Here is a 22,190-nt window from a genome sequence, read left to right as displayed (position 1 = left end):
GTTTATTTTTGGAAAAGTATAAACCAAAATTACCAATTTCAAGCTTACATCATTTGCAATGGCACACTTCTCTTTTATTCAATATATAGTGAGTCTGCCAAGCCTGTGGCCTGGTTAGCATAACCTCCGGCCTCTAAAATGGAGGTCTGGAGTTCGATACTCCTCTCCAAAATAATATATACATATATATATAAATATATATAGTGAGTCGATTTAACTACTTGGTGAATTCTGCAGGCTAATAATACACGTGGATTTGTGGTACTGTTCCTGTTGTATGAGCAATCTCATCAGTCACGGTTCTTTAATACAATGGTCAAATATCATTTGCGGAAGTACATATTCAACGAGTAATTCTACAAATCTGTTCATAAAATCAAGATAAAATCCATAAGCAGCACAAGTGAAATTCATAAAAAAAATCCAGTGTTCATAAAAGATGTACATTTGGTTATACACTCCAAGAATAATGATGATTTCACAATTTGAAGCCCAACCTCGCCCTTGGTTTACTGTAAAGCTTTCAACAGAGTTCTCATAACGAACTAGCACGTAGCCTATTAGCAAAAACAAATATCAGTATAGAACTGCAAATCAGAATCAGATAATAATTCTGCAGCAATATTATGAATCATGTGTATCTGGATCAATCTTCAACTAGAATGGTAGTAAACAAAGTTGAGGAGGTGGAGAAAATGATTTCAGAAAATTAAAGCATCTATATCACCTTTTTTCCCATTTTCTAACTATAATTTGTGAATCAAGTCCAAGACACCTGTAAACAGCCAAGGTCCACAAACCCTTAAAATCTGGGGAAGATCAAATCAGACTCGCCTACAAAATACAATTGTCAACAGTAAAACTTTGATTACAGACATAAAACCTCATTCTTGTTCAAACCAAAAGTTTGGATGTGACATCGACCATAGCCCTCAACTACAGTTTTTCTGTGCATTGCCTCAGATACTCTCCCAAAGTACCTCAATCCTCTGCTCGTGGATCGTGACTGTGAGAGGAAGGAAAAATAGTATAATTTCACTGCCAGAAAAGATCCATCCATATACATAGCAAGAAAGCCATTCAACGACAAAAAACTAGCACTGCAAAATTATATATAAAAAAAATTACATGGCAGTATATGGTGCACTCATTAAAGCAAAGAAACAAAGAGCTGCCTTAGCGTGGCACCCTTTTCCGACTAAGTATCTCCTGTTCTTTCAATCGGTGCTGGAACCTTGCAAGGCGAGCTTGCAGACTAACCAGACCTGCTGCCTTGCGAGAAAGCGCAAAGTTCAACTGAGTAACATAGTTGTCGATGAGGCTGCCTGGTTGATCCACTTCTGCCAGCAGTTTCATTTCCTAGAATCCAGTGAACGGTTTAGATATTAGACATGTTCGAAATTAAATTTGAGAAGCTATGAAAAAGATATGTACCTGAAGTTTCTTGGAATTTCAAGCTTTTTACTAAAGATTAGGGTGATAATGAACTGTGATTAACTCACATGTTTCAAATAAGTTAACTATCTCTCTTTTTCAGAGGATTATAGAAGATTAGAACTCATTGTCATGATTTCATATGCTTTGGGATTAAGAAATTAACGGCACATAATGCCTTTGAGCAATAACCAACCTATCAAGTCAAAACAACTCCAAAGTTAGAAACCTATTAACTGATCAATTTTTCACTTACTTCACGAACAATCTCCATCGTGTCTTCAATTTCTTTTCTATGAGCAGCAATTAAGGCCTCTTCTTCCTACAGCAGTCAAAACAGCATATAAGATAAACAAGAGGCAAAAAAAATCTCTTACAATTAAAATATTTCCAGGAAAGGACAGGCTACACAGATTTCCAACCTCAAGTATTGCATTAATATTTCCATCAGGCAGGGGTTCTGGTTCATATTGCCGGGGTCCTACATTATTTGAGCTGTAAGTGACTGTATTCTGCTGCTTGGTCTTTGCGGTAGAGAGATCTGATCCATTAAGATCTTTTCTCAGCCAGTTCCCCAGCTTCTCTGATTTTTCTTCCCTAGACACTTTTCTACGAGGTGGTGAAACCTTCTGCACTTTCTCTTCTGTATCTACTGAGTTTTGGGAATAAGAGGAGTTTGATTTTTGAATAGTAGAATCACCATAAGAATTTTTCATTTCATACCTCTCCCTGTCCATTGAGCCGGAAGCCACCCCTTTCTCCTCTCGTCCATTTAAGGGGTAACTAGATGAAACACTGGAGGGCTGTTTATTGCTATAATCAACAGTAGGATTGTATGAGGCATTTTCCTTTTCCACAACCCTTCTTCCTACATCTGGTACTTTCACCTCTTGCCACTGGTCAAAAACATCATCTGAGTCAACAGAAACTGGCAGAGATGATACTGATGAAACATCTTTATTAATTGGTGGTAATGAATTGATAGCCTGATCCTTTCTCGCATTTCCGCTTCTGGATAGACTTTTAACCCTGTTCATTTAATAGCCATTCTTGAGATAAAGTTACATAAGATAATAACCACTGATACTGGGATACTTCAATTTTTTGAAGCAGGTGATAATAAAAAAGAATACCTGTCTGCATATCGCAAAGTATTAAGCGTATGCTCACAGGAACCTGCGTTTGGAGAAATGCAAGAAATCATAACAGTCCTTGAATTGCCAACAAACGAGTCACGAAGCACTTCTGTGAGTTTGCTCCCGCGGAAAGGAATATGGAGCTGATCATTGTCAAGTGCACGAATGCACTCCTTGAGAGCCAAAAGACTCTTGTTGATTTCAGCTCCCTCAATCCTGCAGTGAACCAAATGATCCAGGAAAGGCATATATAAGGTCAATTTCCACAGCAATAAAACAAAAGTCCAACATCGACATAAAAAGCTTCAAAAAGTGGTTTACAAAATGCAATATCTTTTTTTTTATAAGTACTAATTTATTCAAGAAATAGGCATAAGCCCAAGTACACAGGACGTATACAAAGGAAACACCTACAACTTCCACAAACGAAAAGAAACTAAACGCCAGAAAACTAAAACAAGTGCAGAAAATTATCCTCCATTACAAACACTTTAACCCAAGAACTCAAAGTACTCGAGAAAAAATCCCTAAGATCTCCCAATGAGCGTTCTTTATCTTCGAAGCATCTCCCATTTCTTTCAATCCATATGCACCACATAAGACAAAGAGGTATCATCTTCCAAACTCTCACCGCCGTAATCCCTAAGATCTCCCAATGAGCGTTCTTTATCTTCGAAGCATCTCCCATTTCTTTCAATCCATATGCACCACATAAGACAAAGAGGTATCATCTTCCAAACTCTCACCGCCTTCTTATAGCCCTTCAAACCCTTCCACCCTTCCAATAAATCCACCACTTCTCTAGGCATTACCCAATGTAAACCTGTCCAACTCAAAACCTCAGTCCACAAGAATCTTGACACTTCGCAGTGAAGAAAAATATGATTTACAGATTCTCCTGCCCTTTTACACATGACACACCAATCAGCTATAAACAGACCTCTCCTTCTAAGATTATCAGTAGTCAATACTTTACCCAAAGATGCCACCCAACAGAAAAAAGCAACCTTACTGGGAACTTTCACTTTCCATATACTTTTCCAAGGAAAAACACAACTACTATGACTTGACAAAAATCTGTAATAAGATGAGACTGAAAACTTAGCATTTCCAGCAGGGATCCACACCATACTATCCTCTCTTTCAAGCACCAACTTTGAACTGTAGAGTTTAACCAGCAGAGCCTTAACTTCATCCACCTCCCAATCATTGACATCCCTTTTAAAAATGATATTCCATTCAACCTGGTCATTATTACTGCAGTAAGAATCATAAATAGATGCATTATGATCCCTGGCAATTCTGAAAATTGAAGGAAAAACCAGCTTGAGAGCAGTATCCCCACACCACAAATCATGCCAAAAGAGAATCCTCTTACCATCTCCCACCTTCAATCTGAAATTATTGGAGAAGGAATCCCAACCTTTTCTAATAAATTTCCACAAACTAACCCCATAAGCACCGCTGGCAGCTTTAGAACACCAACCGCCCCACAAACTTCCATATTTCACTTCTATCACACTTTTCCACGGGGCTTTACTCTCCAAATGATATCTCCAAAGCCATTTTCCAAATAAAGCTCTATTAAAAACCCTTAAATCTTTTATCCCCAAACCACCACGATCCAGTGGTTGACAAACCTTCTTCCAACTAACCAAGTGAAACTTCTTTATCTCACCATAGCCTCCCCATAAGAAATTTCGAAATAAACTCTCAATCCTCTTTTCAACACTTGCCGGAAGAGGAAAAAGAGAAAGGAAATAGGTGGGAAGGTTGGACAAAGTACTCTTTATAAGAGTTAGTCTTCCACCCTTAGGCAAGTAGATCCTCTTCCAACCCGCTAACCTCCTTTCAATTTTTTCAATCACCCCATCCCATATATTGACAGCTTTAAAAGAGGCTCCCAAAGGAAGCCCAAGATACCTAAGGCAAAGAAAAGATTCTGCACCCCAGTAAATTTGCCAGGTCTTATAAATTCTGAACATCACCCACAGGAACACTTTCAGACTTCTACAAATTAACTCTTAACCCCGAAGCAGCTTCGAAACATAGCAAAAGTGCTCTTAAAACACGAAAATTATCCGAATCAGGCTCACTAAAAATCAAAGTATCGTCAGCAAATAACAAATGAGAGATCTTTAAACAATTCCTAGTCTCATTACCTACCACAAAACTGGACAGCAGATTACCCTCCACAGCCCTCTCAATCATTCTACTCAAAGCTTCCATAACCATAACAAAAAGAAAGGGGGAAATGGGATCGCCTTGCCTCAAACCGCGAGAACTACATATAGAAAATTTTGAAGTCGAAACAAAATGCTTAATCCATGAGCTCCATTTAGCACCAAAACCAAATCTCCTCAGTAAATAAACAAGTAAATCCCAGCTTACATGATCATAAGCCTTTTTCATATCCAATTTAATAAGAATCCCAGCTTTCCCCACCTTCAACCTACTCTCCAAACATTCATTAGCAATTAAAACAGAATCTAAGATCTGCCTTCCTCTCACAAAAGCATTTTGAGATGGTGAAATAATCCTCTCCATCACCCTACTCAAACGATTTGCCAGCACCTTAGAGATTATTTTATAAATACCATTCGCCAGACTAATAGGCCTAAAATCTCGTCTCCACAGCCCCTGCCTTCTTCGGAATAAGAGCAATGAAAGTAGCATTCAAGCTCTTCTCAAACCTCCTATATGAATGAAACTCAGCAAACACCTTCATGATATCATCTCTAACAACGTTCCAGCAATCTTGAAAAAAAGCCAAAGTGAACCCATCTGGACCCAAAGCCTTATCCTTGTCCATACCCTTTACCACATCTAGAATTTCATCTTCTTAGAAAAATTTTCTGAAAACAGCTGCTCATGAAAATTCACAATGTGGGCCTTAACATCTTCTTGATACGTAATCAACCTGTCCCCATTACGAAGGACCTCAATCGCATTATAACTCTGCGGGAACAACTTAGTACATTCAATTAACGTTTCCAGATGCACGAGTGGCCTTCCAGACCCAACATGTGCTAAAGTAAATGAGTGGCCAGGATTTGGTCTCCCAGTAGACACTTGGAAAAGATAAGGAACACCATTTAAGTGAAAGAACTCACTAGGCATAGCCCTAACAAGTTAACGAATGCCACAAAATCCAGCACCTCTAAAAGACCAGGATTGGTTGGTCATTGCCAGCAGATTCAGCTCTAGGGCTTGAGCTCTGGCAGGGCACCTATCCAACCTGTGGCCCAATGTGAAAAAGGGCATTGCCCAATCCAACCTGCAGCAATAACCTCTGATAAAGGGTGTTGCCTTTAGTACACAGCAGGATATACGTGGGAAACACCTAATCAGAAAATGAAGAGGAAAAAAAAAAGCATAGAAAACTCCTGGAGGTAAATCACATAAAAGTGGAGAGTGCCTGCTACAGATCCTTCCCTAAAACAAGCTAAGCCGAACAAGTCAGGGAAGGCTGCCTTATGTGTCTGATCCCCCACATTACACATGCCAAAATCTTATCCTATTCCATTCCTCCCAGAAATCTAGTCAACTGAACAAACTCCCCCCAACCCCTCCTGATATTATTCCACAAGCCCACCAGCCCACCCCATTTGACCCATTTTCACTTCAAGGTCGATAGGGTTATAACAACCTACTTCAAATCTTAAGTTAAATCAAAGCGGAATCTAAAAACTTGGATTTTGATATTAGACACTCCAATTCTTCATGCTTGACTACACAAGAAAATAAGAACAAGATGCACAAATCTGACCTTGTTTGTCGGTCATTGTCAGTGGTGTCAGCACCTCTTTCACTACCAGCAAGATCAATAAAAGAAATCTTCCCAACAACCTTCCCAGGTTTAGACTCATTTCCTTCATTATTACGCCTGGAATCTTTCACCTCATTGTGCTTCTTAATGGCAAGTTGCAAGATAGCATGCGACCTGGAAGATTCCTCATTGGCACCAGTGGATCCTGTACTTCTTGCAGCATTACCTCTCTCAATGTATTCTTTAACAATTTGTACATCTGAAACTTCGAATTCTTGCAGTCCAACAATACAAACTTGTTGCTTTCCGTCTTCCCTCATAAAAAGTTTCCTATTGGAAAAAAATGGTCATTAGCAATTCCATACAGGCATACATGTGAACGACTATGCATCCCACATTAATTCAAATGGCTACAAACTCATATTATCAGATGCAAATCTACTTAACTTGTATAAAAAATTTTGGTAAATGGTATCTTATCTAACCAAAAATCATGCATTCTTGATGTCAGACAGTCACACCCTGCATGTATGTACTATGTACTAGTTACTCAGAATGGTATTTCAAAGAATGATTTAACATCCTGATCCAAGTACTTCGGGTGGCATAGTTGCAAGTAGTGACCCTTTCAACAAATGCTTAGCATGCAAAATTACGCAAAAAATTGAGTACTTGAAGCACAAGGACACATTTTATTTGTGGGTTACCGGAGCAACAGATGCTTCACAGCATTACCGCATGATAAAAATGAATCATGCACATACAAACACATGAAAACAATGCCATTAACTAAGTCATACACCTTCAGCTTTTGCAAGAAACAGGCATGCTGAAGTTGACTTTGCAAAGCAAGGACTACATTACTTTTCTCAATGAAAAATGACATATACATATGGCTCTTCATGCCTTCAATAACCGCTAAATCAAATGAAATGCATCCAGGTTTTAAAGCCAAATAATAGTAGCAAATGAAAAGCCAAAAATGATGAAAAACACTAACTTTCTGTCACTGAGAAGATCAAAGAGTTTCCCGCCATATATCTCAAAATAGCTAAGCCACAATTTAAATCTCTGATTACGGTAGAGTGGTTTATGTAACAATCTAGCAAGGTCTTCTGCAGCTCTGAGAGGTAACGGTTGCATTGTGAATGTCTTACCACTACCTGAAATTAATCAGAGCAGAAAATCTAATAAGAACTTACCTCTAAAAAATGTAAAAACCAGGAGCAGTGGCAATGAACAACAAAATAGAGAAAATTCAGCAAAAAGTTGAGAAACTTGAGATTAGAAATTATTTCCAAAGAGAGATCTATAGATAGATAAAAAATTACATTGAAACATAAGTGTGCCAATAACTAAATAAGAAGCTTTAGCCAATATTTTTCTTTTTTTGTACTTTTTAATTTTAAGATGTGGAACTCCAGCAAGGCAGAGCCATTCAAACTAGGGATGAAATTGGTTCAGTTCGGTCAGGGTATTGCATGTTTTTCAAACCAAACCCGGTCTGGTTGGTTTGCTGACCGAAAAATTCAGAGAAACTCCTTGTGTGGAATTGAACCTAGGATATCTGAGTCTACAGCTCATAACAAACCTGCTCTTTGACAAATTGGCTGCAGCCTGATGGATAAAACTCCATCCAAGATAAATTCTCTATTCTAGAAGATTAGGAGGATTCCAAACATGGGACCAGATTTTATGCATTACCACTTAAACACCTTACACAACTTCTCCTACAAATCCTAAACAACCATTTTGTCAAGACACTAAATACTGTTCCCTCCATCCCATTATAGATTATTTGCTTTACTTCTTTAGGCAGTTAGATGATAAATGGAACTTTCTCCCCTTGAATTACTCAATGTGCACTTGCAGAAAACTCCTTGCCGAGGGCCTGTGCACCCCTAGGAGTAGTCGGGACTTTGTTCTTGGACACCCAATACCAATCAAAAAACAAAAAATAAATGAAACTTTCAAAAAATGAAAGCATATATATCATGTAAAAAAGAAAATAAAGCACATCATTTGCTTTGCTTGACTTTCAAGATTACTTTTAAATTTAAAAAACTTTTTTCAAATTTAAATCCAATTGTCCTGACCCATCCAAGGGCATTTTAGGAATATTTTATTAAAATGTGTCATTTATTAATTTTCATGTAATGTGGGGATGGATTGAGCATTTTTTTTTTTTTGATAAGTAATCAAAGATATTGTATTCATAGAACTAGGCAAGGCCCAGGTACACAGGAAGTATACATGAAAAAGCCTAGCTAGAGGTTACAATAGAAAGGAGAAGATCATGGACACTAGATCCATTACAAACTATAGCCCCCGCCCATAGGAACAATGAAGGATTGAGCATTTTATAATATAATAAAATTAAAAAACACAGACTTCAGACTTTTTTTTTCCTAAGTAACTTCAGACTTCAAATAACATATTTTAACCTTACTATCGTACACCAATAATAAACATGATCTGGCTGGAACTTGTTACTCTTCCTTTTTTTAATGGGATCCGGTTTCTCAACAAGGATTTAACATGGGGGAACTGTTTCAACAAATATTGTTTAAAATTCATAGACAATTTTATCATTCCTCCATGACTTCAGCACAAATATCTTCTTCATCTCATTCAAGCAAAAATAAATTATGAAGATCACATGATAATTTTCTTTGAAACTTAAAAATTTCAAGAAACAACATAAGTCCATTATACGTCCAAATTTCTTTATACCATTTGTGATACATCCACAAACACAAGTTTAAAGAAGCTACACAGTATGAGATGCATCCAAATTCCTGATATTCTGAACAATTCATATTATTCAACAGGACAAGCTTTAATCTTATTAAATGATTATGACATAATTAGTTTGCTATATGGTAAGGGAGATGATCAGAAACTCAACATACCAGTCTGGCCATAAGCAAAACATGTAGCCTTTGTTCGCTCAAAAATGGTAGGAATGATAGGTTCAACAGTGACCCTGTATACCTGTCTCAGATACCATGTAAAGAAGTCATGCATGGATCTAAATATCAACAATCATAAAGAAAAACCAAGTGCAGATAAAACAAAAGTCTTGAACATCAAACCGAGAATTTAACAAAATCATAAACATCAAGGAATGATTATATCAACACATTTCAAAATATTCATGTCTACAAAATATGTCAGACAAGCAGTGATGTAGGGTAGAAATGAGATAAGAGATAGAGCAGAATATTAAGAAAATAGAGAAGAGAAAAGAACGAGAGAGGAGGGAGAGAGAAGAAGAAGACACTCGGGATTGGAAGGGGGCGGCTAGCGCATCTGTTTTGCATTCAAAATCAACTGCCTACAAAATCCCTTCAAAAGTCTTTAAGTAGTAGGGCAACACAAACCCTAAATGAAATAACTAACACATTAATAAAATGACAAAAATAGAAAATGTCTTTAATTAGTAGGGCAATACAACCCTAAATAAAAATAGACAAAACATTAATAAAATAACTAAAACAATAATAGAAGGAGATGTCCTCATCAACTCTCCCGGGGTGGAAAAGCTTGATTCTGCCAAGTTGATGAGTCACACTAAGGCTGCAATCAATCACCCAACCATAAACTAAGTGGTTGAGCACGCTTCTTCCGACGGCCATAAACACGTGTGAGTGGAGGTCTGAATCTGGTGTCTCTGCCCACTTCTCTAGAACAGGCGGCTGGTGACCCAGGCAAAGGAAGGTCCTGCTGGCCCCGATAAAGCTCTAATAAATCTGGATCAAGCTGCTGTAGTGTCTCTCTGGGAATCCATGTACAGTCAGAATCTGGTCGATCGACCCAACGAACAAGGAAACGTTGAACCTCTCCATCATTGGTCAACACAATCTGTTCATCTAGAATAGTATCAATTTTATCTTTGTGTGCTGTGATGGATGGTAGTGGAGTAGGAGTTACAAAAGGTTCAGGATTAAGGCTCACAGACGGAGGCAGAAAAGGATCACTGGAGGGATTGAAGTGGCCTTTATAAGCAACTAAGTCCTCAACATTGAAAGTAGGGTGGTAACCAAAATGTGATGGAAGATCAATAATGTATGCATTTGGACCAACACGCTTTAAAATTTTAAAAGGACCAGCACTACGTGCTTGCAATTTGGAAGCGGATCCAGGTGGACGCCGTTCCGGTCTAATTCGAATCATAACATAATCCCCAACTTTAAATTCAACATGTCGTTTATGCAAATCAGCTTGCAGTTTATATGATGCATTACTAGCCTCAAGTTGTTTATTGATCTCAATATGCAAGTCATGAAGATGTTGAACAAAAGCCTCAGCTGACACAGATACATGAGCATGAGGAGACATAGGAATAAGGTCTAAGGGCTTCCTAGGTTTGTAGCCATGAACAACTTCAAAGGGACTTATACCTATAGACCGATTCACCGAACTGTTATATGCAATCTGAGCTGTAGGGAGGATCAAATCCCAATTCCTAAGATTCTCCTGAACCAGACATCTTAATAAGTTGCCAAGACTGCGGTTGACAACTTCAGTTTGACCATCTGTCTGGGGGTGGTAAGCAGTGGAGAATTTCAATTTAGTGCCAACCATATGCCATAGGGTTCTCCAAAAATGACTTGTGAAGCGAACATCCCTATCTGACACAATGGTTTTAGGAAGACCATACAACTTGACAATCTCGTTAAAGTACAACCTAGCGACCTTAGACGCATCTGAAGTTTTGCTACAAGGGATAAAGTGAGCCATTTTTGAGAAACGGTCCACTACAACAAAAATAGAATCATACTTCTTCAGAGTGCGTGGAAGTCCCAACACAAAATCCATACTAACGTCTTGCCAAGGACAACTAGGGACAGGAAGGGGTGTGTAGAGACCAGTATTTTGTCGCTTTTGTTTGGCTAATTGACAAGTGTTACAGGTGCTAACTATCTTAGCCACATCTCTTTTCAAGCTAGGCCAATAGAATTGACGTTCAATCTCTTCTATGGTCTTATCACGTCCAAAATGTCCAGCCAAGCCTCCAGCATGAACTTCCCAAACTATAAAGTCTCTAACTGAAGTCCGGGGGATACACAACTTATTGGTCTTAAAAAGATAACCATCCTCCAAACGGAAACCATCAGTGGTATCCGACTGCCCGCTTTTCAAAGCGAAAAAAGTATCCCTAAAATCAAGACAAGATTCATACTCCTCCTTAAGTCTTTCAAAACCTATGACCTTGACATTCATGATAGACAAGAGGGAGATACGGCGGCTCAAGGCATCAGCTGCTTGGTTCTCAACGCCCTTCCTATGCTTTAAAGCAAAAGAATAAGCTTGCAAATACTCAACCCAACGGCCATGCCTAGAATTCAATCTTTTCTGGGAATTGAGGTAGCGGAGGGCCTCATGATCTGAATAAAGAACAAACTCCTGAGGTAGCAAATAATGGCGCCAATAGCGCAAAGCTTGCACAACCGCGTACAGTTCCTTATCATAGGTAGAGTACCGTTGTTTGGCATCATTTAACTTCTCACTGAAATAAGCAACAGGGTGGCGTTCCTGGCTAAGAACTCCACCTATTCCTACCCCTGAAGCATCACACTCAACCTCAAAAACTTTGGAGAAATCAGGAAGTCGCATGACAGGAGCTTCCGTCATTCGCTTCTTAACTAACTTAAAAGCCTTAGCCGCTTCCGATGTCCACTGAAATTCGCCCCTCTTCATGCACTCCGTGATAGGAGCCATGATTGTGCTAAACCCCTTAATAAAACGACGATAAAATGTGGCCAGACCATGAAAACTCCTGACATCGTGTATAGTCTTGGGCTCAGGCCAACCAACAATGGCCTGAATCTTTGTGGGGTCAGCAGATACTCCAGTAGAAGACACAATGAATCCTAGGAAGACAACCCTATCGGTGAAGAAAGAACATTTCTTCACATTAGCATACAGATTTGTCTCACGAAGAGTGGAACAAACCTGTGTGAGATGATCTAGATGTTGTTCCTTAGTCCTACTGTAAACGAGAATGTCATCAAAGTAGACGACGAGGAACTTACCCATGAAAGGCCGAAGAGCTTGTGTCATCACTCTCATAAAAGTACTTGGGGCATTGGTTAGTCCAAAAGGCATGACCAACCACTCATAAAGGCCGTCCTTCGTCTTGAAGGCAGTCTTCCACTCATCACCCTGGCGAATCCTAATTTGGTGATACCCACTCTTTAAATCAATTTTCGAAAATATTGTGGCACCAACCATCATATCCAACATATCATCAAGCCTAGGGATGGGAAATCGATATTTCACTGTGATCCTATTAATGGCACGACTATCAATGCACATCCTCCAAGAACCATCTTTCTTAGGAGTCAAAAGGGCAGGAACTGCACAAGGACTTAAACTCTCACGGATAAAACCTTTGTGAAGAAGTTCACCCACTTGTCTTTGGAGCTCAGCATGCTCAGTGGGATTCATCCTATAATGAGGCAAGTTGGGAAGGGACGCTCCTGGGACGAGATCTATGGCATGTTGAATATCTCGTAGAGGAGGTAAGTGGTCAGGGAGGTCTTCAGGGAAGACATCCCGAAACTCCTGAAAAAATGATTGGGCCTCATCAGGGACCACTACTGGAGATGCCAAAGGAACCTCCATAACAACTACAGCAAACACAACAGGAGCACTCACTAGTGCACGCTCAAACTCCGTAGAGTTAATGATATTTAACCCTTTTCGTTCCACAATTTTCTTTGTTTGTTGTGACCCAACAAGTTTTGGAGGTAAAGGGTTAAGATGAATCTTCTTTCCATTAAACACAAAGGAACATGAATTGGATCGACCATGGATAGTCACATCTAAGTCGAATAACCAAGGCCTGCCAAGAATGACATGACCGACATCCATAGGAATGACGTCACACCATATACGATCCTTATACTCTAAGAACTGGATAGGAACCAGACAACGCTCTTTCACAGCTATGGAAGAGGTATCAACCCAAGAAACACTATAAGGCTGAGGATGAGGTACTGGTTGTAATCCAAGACGGGACACAGTAGCCACAGAAACCGCATTAATGCAACTCCCACTATCCACAATGATTTTGCAACCCTTATCATTGATTTTGATATAAGTATGAAAGATGGCATGACGGCGCCAATCATCAGCACCTTTTGGTTGGGTAAGGGTGCAACGTACAACACTTAATCTGGGTGTGTCGGGAGCGTAAGGTACAGAACTTAAATCCACAGGAAAGGCTCGGATACAACCTAAGAATGTACCCTCATCATCACCTAAATCACCAAACTCTTCAAGATTAGGCTCATAGACTTGATCTTCTAACAGTTCTTCAACTATACCCTCATGTTCCTCAATGACTAGGGTTCGACTACGACAATTGGAAGAAATGTGACCAAAACCCTTACATTTGAAACACTGCAAGCGGGAGGAAGTCCTCGGAACTTCAGGACCTTTACCCTTATTTTCCCATGCGGGGGACACATTAGATGGCGGAGGTCCTAAGAGAGACTTAGGGGAAAGGGTGGGCGCTGGGGTGATGGAAGGGCGGTTGTCACCGCGCCTTCCATACGGAGTCCTCATGACCGACTCATAGTCTCGGACTAAAGAGTAAGCATGGTCAAGTGTAGCGACACCCCGAAGGACAAGCTCACGTCTAAGGTCATCCTTTAAGCCTTGTCTAAACCTACTCAAAGTCATGGCCTCATCCTCAACAATATGACATCTCATTCGGAATTCATCAAATTGAGTGACATACTCGGTCACTGGCCGATTGCCCTGTGTAAGGGCATTCCATTGGTCCAACAAATTACCCCTGTAAGATTGGGGCAGGTATTTCTCTTGAAGACGACGCTTCATTTCTTCCCAACTCCCAACGGGAGGCGCATGACGCCTCTCAAGGAGATCCTCTACACTTTCCCAAAAGAGTTGGGCAGTGCCAGTTAGTTTCAGGCTAGCAAATTGAACTCTTCGATCTTCAGGGACTCTATACCAGGTAAAGAAACGATCCATATCCCTAATCCATTGAGTAAAAACTCGAGGATCTAAGCAACCATCAAAAGTAGGGGCCTCTAGCTTAATGTTTCTGAATAGACGCTCCTCATGGCGAGTAGGGGACTGAGTACCTTGGCGGTAATGGTCTCGTTCTCGCTCACGATCATAATCCCTACCCCCACGATCATGTCTGACATGTTGTCGATCACCTCGTCGACGACGATGGCGTCTATTTTGGGACACTTCAGAGTTGTCAGACGAATGAGGGAGTTCCTCAAAATTGTTCAACCTAGCAGCTAGGTCCCTGTTCTCCTCACGAGTAGCAGCCATCTCAGTTTGGACAGCCGCTAATTGAGTTTGTACATGTTGCTGGTTATTGGCTAGTTGAGCTAATTGCCGAGTGAGGGCATCAAATTGGGAAGGGTCCATGGTAAAAGTACTGGAATTAGAGGTGACAAGACGACCACTACGCAACTGCATGCAATGCAACACTCGCTAAATGAAGTGCAATGGAGAGATCAATGAACAATAAATACAAGCAATGAAAAATATCAACTGAGCCAAATAATAATGTCTTTTTTTTTTTTTTTTTTGGGATTAAGTAAATTCAAAATACGGCAAACAAATAATACTGACGTTTAAAATAATAAAGCAATGGACAAATGTTTAATCATCAAACAAGTCCAATCACGTAGCAATGCTGATTTTTTTTTTTTTTTTTTTGAAAAGACAATCAATGCAAAATGAGAGTAAAGCTTCAGGCTATGAAAGTGAGAATGGAAACACAAGACATAGGAAGTAAAACGAAATTCAAGTGTCGAATAAATCTGGCCGTAGCAAATGCGGGTTTGGCTAACTTCTCTATGGTAATAGCAACACAGAGAAACAATTAATACATTTTCAAAAACAAACCGATAGTGTAAACCAAAGAAGGAGATAGTAAACTTCCCTCTGTCCGATAACTGTGCACTATCGATGAGAATCACGCGGACGTATAATCTGAAACCACGCGGTGTGTATGGGCTGAAACCACGCGGAAGTCGCGAATGTATGGGCTGAAACCACGCGGAAGTCGCGCGAGAGGAGAACCCGAAGGAGAGTTCGACGTCTGGTAGAGGGAGAAGAATCGGAGCTGAGATGCTGCGTTTCCGGCGTCGTCTGCCTCCAGTCTAGTGATTTCGGCAAGGTCTGTGATCTTTTTTTTTTTTTTGGACTGTTGTCTCTGTGTATCTCGGTACTGGGTATTTCGGGAGAGGCCGAGGGTGAGACGGAGGTAACGGGGAGGGTCGAATCACTGACTGAAGAGAACCCAGTTCTCGACAAGGTCTTCGACGGGCTTTGCTTTGGCTTGGATCGAAGGGAGCTCAGGTGGGTGGATTTTCGGCGCTGGTTTTCGGAGGAAGGAGATGAAGCGAATGGCTCGGTATTGTTTGAGAAAACAATACAACCGGCTCTTGATACCAATATGATGTAGGGTAGAAATGAGATAAGAGATAGAGCAGAATATTAAGAAAATAGAGAAGAGAAAAGAACGAGAGAGGAGGGAGAGAGAAGAAGAAGACACTCGGGATTGGAAGGGGGCGGCTAGCGCATCTGTTTTGCATTCAAAATCAACTGCCTACAAAATCCCTTCAAAAGTCTTTAAGTAGTAGGGCAACACAAACCCTAAATGAAATAACTAACACATTAATAAAATGACAAAAATAGAAAATGTCTTTAATTAGTAGGGCAATACAACCCTAAATAAAAATAGACAAAACATTAATAAAATAACTAAAACAATAATAGAAGGAGATGTCCTCATCAAGCAGCAGATAGCAAACTTCAATCTATAGTACTAGAACGATTACCTCATCATTGGAGACATCCTCATCAAGAACAGCATCAAAACAAAACTCATGCTTCTCCACATATGCAGTCAAGTCCACCTTTAACACCAAGATAAAAAACAATATGCTCGTTCAACATGTGTCTCTAAGAGTGTGTTTGTACAAAGGAATAAAGAGGGGAGAGAGAGAGAGAGAGAGAAAGAGAGCTCAGTATCAGCAGCACAATTTAATTTACAATCAAATTTAGAAAAAAAAACACAAGCTATGGTGCTTTTTAATAACAAGCAATAATTACCTTCAGTTTGGGTTCATGGACAGTCAAAGCATTGTCATATACACTTACTATATCCTCCTCCTTCCGAGAATTCTCCTTTTTGTTCAAAGGCCTTTTACGTACCTAATATAACAATTAGAATACAATGGTTTCAGGATTTCAGGAAAAGAAAATTTGACGAATGAAATCCCAGCTAGTTGCACAAGCAAGAAAAGTGACAAACAACATTATCTGTAACCATGTGCAATGAAGTCACGAAAGAAAATTTGGGACCAGCATATGCCCAAATGCATATGTAAATATTTTTTTGATAATTAATAAGAATTTTATTACCATGAATAGGCATAGCCCAAGTACACAAGAAGTATACAAGAGGAAATACCCATACACGGCAACTAAAAAGATAGAAAAAACTAGATTAACTTCAACACATCATCACCGTTCATTACATTAGCCTTAGCGCATAGACATAGAGTTTTAAAGAAAAATTCCCTAATTTCTACCATCGATCATTCTTTGTCTTCAAAACATCTCCCATTCCTTTCTAGCCATAAACACCAAAATGCATATGTAATTATCAATAAGTGATACACAACGTTCATGGTTCCAAGTTCTGAATAACATATACTTTGACAAAAAGAAGAAAAAAGAAAACTTATCAAAATGTTTTGGTAACATATTTGTAAGCAAACAACCCCTAGGGGTTGGCTCAAGTGGTAAAGGCCTTGGGCTTGGGGATATGCTCCCCCCTAAGGTTCAAATCCACTTGTGTGCAAACAATCTCTAGGGGGCCATCGGATTGAGGGATTTTCCCCTTGAATTACCCGAGGTGCACTTGTGGGAAACTTCTTGCCGAGGGCATGTGCACCTCCGGGATTAGTCGGGACACTGTTCCTGGACACCCGGTGCCAATAAAAAAAAAAAAAAAAAAAACATATTTGTAAGCAAACACGAAGACAGATTTTCTTCTATGAAATAGGCAGAAGATTTGATGGAGTGTTTTGTGCAGAAACAGCTAACATTACATAGGCAATCAAAGAATGTGCATAGGTATCTCAAAATCAGTCTTGTCACATCATGGATATGGAATGGGCATTTATGGACTTGTAATAGTCAATCAACATATTGTGTTAATAGAGAAGAACAAATAACAATCAAAACTATCTTTTAGTACAGAGTGTATGCCCCAAACAAACAAACAAACAAACAAATAGAGCACCCTACCACAACTTTAATTTTAGCCACATTATTTTCCTTCGTGCTCTCTTTTTCATTCGCAGGTAATGGAAATGATGCATCTACATCTGGTCGCCCTCCTTGCTGTCCGCCACCCGTCACATTGAACTCATCATCAAATACTTTGGCACTGCCAGGCATAAAGGGAGAAGCCTCGAAGGGTTCTGAAATAACATGCTGAGAGTGGAAACAAAATGATGATCCATAGGGAAAAAATATATATATAGAACACGCTTTCAGCACAGATAAAATCATCCTAACCTTCTCACAAAAACAGATAATACAACACTGGTAAAATTGCACACAATAAAAAAACAATTCAAATTATTCAGGAAAAAAAGAAAGAAAGAAAGAAAGAAAAGAAACCATTACAAATTGCTATAAACTTCAAACCATGTCTGGATGATAATACGATGGACTGGGGGTAAATAACTAATAGGCAACAGAGCATTATTCTCCTTTTTTTCCATGAAACTCACAACCAACACCAACAACATGTTATCATTCAAAAAACTTCAATCAACTTTATCGCAAAACTGGTGTGCTTAAAAGAGCAATCCAAATCCCAACCCAAACAATAAACAGCCCAAGAAGAAAGAAAAAAAAAATCGAACATAGTGCCTTTTCTCTTACCAGTAAGAAAGCAAAACTGATACCCTATTTTTTATTACTTATAAAAAAATTAAATCAAGCCTTCGATTTGTCACAAAGGTTATCAAACCAATCCCTAGTCCCTACAGTAACAATAATCAAATACTTTTTGGATTCCATAAGATAGAGCTTTCGTATAAAAAATTAAAATATATATATATATAAAAAAATAAAAAATAAAAAATAAAAAAAGAAATAAAGAAGAAGAAGAAGCAGCAAAGAATCCCACAAAAAATAAGCTCAAAAGCAGGTAATCCAATGAATCGTTCTAATGCCCTTTTTATTCCAGCACAATTTACTCCCCATATTTCTTATGCTTTTTATTTAAGTTAAGAAGCTAGTTCCAGCCCAAAAAAGGTCGAGTAACTCATCCTATATGCATATCTATATAATGTAATATAAAAGGTACTTTGAATTAAGCTAAAATGCTTGTGAACCTCTGTAGTTGTTGGTGACTGAAGGTTCAGTAAATAATGCCACATGTATTTAACAGTTTTTCTCATGTAAGGGGACAGAAAGACAAGCATATATTACTGAATAAAAATCAAAAATCAAAAAATTGAAAGGAAACCTCTTTGTGTTTATAAGTAATTGAAGTTTTACTAAAAACTGAAAGAAAACTTTGAGCAACAAGGACTATATCCATTCCATGGCTTTCAATCTTAGTTCTTAAGACTACACTATAAGGTACATTATAATCTGATTTTATCAGAATAACTTCACATAACCATTTATGAAGTTTCCTGCACGGTTGAACAGAAAACCTTTCAAGGAAACATACCTCAGACAAAAGCTCTGTATCATCCATAGCATGAAGATCCAAAAGCCCAGCACCAAAATCGCCCCTAAACTCCGGAGAATAAAACCCATCAGATGTGGCTACCCCTCCTGAAGTTTGGGCAGTATGCATGTATGGCTCAGAAGCAGACTCCCCATTCAATTTAAGGTTTCTCATCAACTTAAAAAGCCTCTGTTTCTCTTCAGCAGACTGAGCTCCGTATCCCTATGACAATATCACATACCTCCTCATCAAGTCTCAAACTTTACTCACGCCCAAAGTACATAGAAAAGCCAACTTTTAACAGCATTTCAACCATCAATATCACATGAAAAGTACTACTAAAAGACAAGCTTCACATGTCAATAGACACAGAATGATCAAACCGACCAAGATTAGAACTGAAAATCCCTGAAAGGATGACCAGTGTCTTAACAGCAAAATCCACAAACTTTGACAGGAAATATGCATTGATTTCTCATACAACTGGGAAAAAAAAAAAGAAGAAGAATCAAAATCAAACATGATTATTTTTTAACGTTCAAAAACTATGAATATAGTTTATTGCTAAGTCACTTAAAATAAGTTTATTGGTAAGTTTTTTTTTATAAGTAATTTTATTGGTAAGTTATACACTTGAACAGCTCTTAGGCCCACATCCTTATCCTTCAACCAGTTTTTATGGGAGGTATAAGTGTCGAGTAATGCTAATATGCCTCTTAATTTATACCACTCACTTTGCCCCTTGACATGGCACCACAATGTGGTGCCATCTGGTTTATTAAAAAATATTTATTCAAAACAAAATGGCTCCTGAAAACACAAAAAGAGGAAGACTAAAACCCTAGATTCCCTATCCTTGAACCGTTTGTGTTTTTAATTTTTTTTAATAAGTCAAGTGTCACATCAAGGGGACAAAGTGAGTGGTATAAATTAAGGGGCATGGTAGCATTTCTCATAAGTGTCGGTTATTTCCAATAAGCTATAACTCATTAGCAATAACACCATTAATTCAAATAAAAAAACATTAAATTCGCAAAAAATCTAAAGCCTATCAAAGAAATGAATAATCCAAATGAAAACCCAGGAAGAAATTAACTTCTCTAATTACCTTTCCCCGAAAAATAATGTCAACTCTAATGGGATCACCGAAAAGAGTGATCAAAACGACCACATAAACGTACAGAAATATTCTGGGCAAACTTCATACCTAAACAAAACTACAGGCATTCATACCAATCATTAACAAACAAAGATACCATGTTCACAACCAGCCGATATATCAATAAGCATACCCTTAATGTTACTCAGGGAATGAGCTTCAGCAGTGATACGATTACCTGCATGAGAAGACTGATAAAAAAAATGATTACCTGCATGAGAAGATTAGGCAGGAGGTGGTGATCGATACTGGCGGAGGCCAATGGAGAGGCCAGATGCTGCAACCCAGCGGACTGAAGCCACCGCGCCATGACCGCATCGCCAGCGTCGCTCGCGGGGCCTGCATTGTGAACAGACCCGCCACCGGCATGATCGTATAGGGCGGTTGCCGCCGCGGCATTGCTCTGCTGCATCTGGCCACCCATGTGGCGCTGCGATCGTCTTTGAGGAGCCAACTTTAAGATCTATTGGACAACGCTACACACGCAAAATTATCCATCAAGTTCAAAACTAAGGGAAAAAAACTGAAACAAAAATCACAAATTCAAAATATAACTATTAAATTTCTAATCCAAATAAAAATCAAAACGACAAACGAGAAGGAACTCTTGAAGCCAGTGATATGAACGAACGGTACTCAAAAGGAGGGGAAAATTCGAATTCAAAGTAGAACATGAAAATGATGACGCGAGAACGGGACTCAAATACACGGAATCTGTAATTAGATGAAATCAGGTTTCAAAAAGACAATAAAAAAGAAGAAAGAAAGAAATTCCAGTACTCCAAGTTTCAAATTTACAACGAAATAGTTAAAAAGTTACAAGCATTTCCAACACATGAACACGCGTACCGGGCTGCGGTAAGAAAATGGACGCTATCAAGGTCTGTCTTTTGAAATTCTGGTTTGCGATCGGATCCGAAGCGAAAAACCTAAATTGATCGGACAGAAAAGGTTCGATGTCTCTCTCTCTCTGTCTCTGTATCCATCTCTGAAAAAAGGCTTGAGGCTCCAAAGGAGAGAGTACGCCTTTGTTGATTTACGATTGGTACGTTTATTTATTTTCGAAGTGTATTAAACGGCTATTTTAAACTTCTGTAAAGACTAATTTACCCTCATTATTATTCGTAATTTTCGGGTGCGTCGCTTTAGTCGACGACAAAGCGTTTGAAAAGGTAGGTGCCGACCGTAAAGGGTAGTTTGGCAGCGTGGGTAAAAAGTAAAGAAATCAATTTCTTTATATCAAATTCTCAATGAAAATAAAATAGTATTTTTTTTTTATGGAACAAAATAGTATTGTTAGTTACAAGGAAAAGTTTTATATAATTTTCTTGCGAAAAAATGAGTCTCATTAATAAAAAATAATTTTTTTATATTTTTTTTAGACAGAATCTATTTTTTATAAGAATTTATATGGTATTTATCTATTTAAAATTTGTACAAACTATTTCTCAAAATGAAATAAAATTAATGTTATATGCAATTTTAGAATGTGTAACTTGTAAGTCTCGCATGCTTTTTTTTAAAAATAAAAATAAATTAATTAATTAAAAATTAAAAAAAAATAGAAAACATTATCTATACTTACAATTTTATTTATATAAACATACGTGTTGATGTGTTAACTATTGTCAATGATAAAAATTTTAAAATTTGAGATTTGAAATTCAAATTAAAAAAGAAAATACTGATAAAATGAGGTTATCACTCGGTACTTATAATATTATGTGTAAAATTGTATGTACGTGTAGCACTATTTTTAGAAAATACGAAATTTAAATTCAAAATTTATTTATTTTAATGGTTGACTTCACTATTTTTTTTAAAATTCATGAGGCTTACACACATTAAAATTATAAAAATGATTGCTCAAAATAAGTTGATGCAATGGAAATTGATCTCATAAATATAAATACTGTATTTCTTATAAAAGTTTTT

General features: G+C 38.3%; 1 protein-coding gene across 5 annotated transcripts; it reads right to left on the bottom strand.

The window, feature by feature from the left end:
* Positions 1–384: 384 nt before the first annotated feature.
* On the bottom strand, positions 385–21,282 carry LOC108994786 (kinesin-like protein KIN-13A). 5 transcript variants are annotated; one of them, XR_004797772.1, is made up of 16 exons: positions 21,105–21,282; positions 20,467–20,731; positions 19,097–19,318; positions 17,653–17,841; positions 16,450–16,551; positions 16,176–16,253; positions 9,252–9,333; positions 7,340–7,502; positions 6,340–6,669; positions 2,568–2,786; positions 1,857–2,463; positions 1,691–1,756; positions 1,129–1,359; positions 877–1,006; positions 728–775; positions 385–557 (listed from the first exon to the last, which is right to left on the bottom strand). XR_004797772.1 is itself a non-coding variant. In XM_035683414.1 (14 exons), exons 2-13 carry the CDS (start codon positions 20,677–20,679, stop codon positions 1,177–1,179), a joined length of 2,454 nt encoding a protein of 817 aa, XP_035539307.1. In that variant the 5' UTR covers positions 20,680–20,731; positions 21,105–21,282; the 3' UTR covers positions 385–1,006; positions 1,129–1,176. The 5 variants fall into 5 exon arrangements, 1 of the variants encoding a protein (XP_035539307.1); XR_004797773.1 differs by having other exon boundaries at positions 884–1,006; XR_004797771.1 differs by having other exon boundaries at positions 728–1,006.
* Positions 21,283–22,190: the final 908 nt, after the last annotated feature.

This window comes from Juglans regia, chromosome 12, assembly GCF_001411555.2.
Source record: "Juglans regia cultivar Chandler chromosome 12, Walnut 2.0, whole genome shotgun sequence".
Lineage (NCBI taxonomy): Eukaryota > Viridiplantae > Streptophyta > Magnoliopsida > Fagales > Juglandaceae > Juglans > Juglans regia.
This window is presented reverse-complemented; position numbering and strand designations above follow the sequence as displayed.

Bases quoted from the DNA above. Each gene is read 5' to 3' on its own strand.
- LOC108994786 (XM_035683414.1), bottom strand. From the start codon at position 20,679: ATGGGTGGCCAGATGCAGCAGAGCAATGCCGCGGCGGCAACCGCCCTA. The intron at 16,552-17,652 runs GTAGGGTGCTCT...TTGTTATATTAG, and splicing joins TGGCTAAAATTAAAGTTGTG to GTACGTAAAAGGCCTTTGAA. The intron at 2,787-6,339 runs GTCAGATTTGTG...GGTTCACTGCAG, and splicing joins GACAATGACCGACAAACAAG to GATTGAGGGAGCTGAAATCA.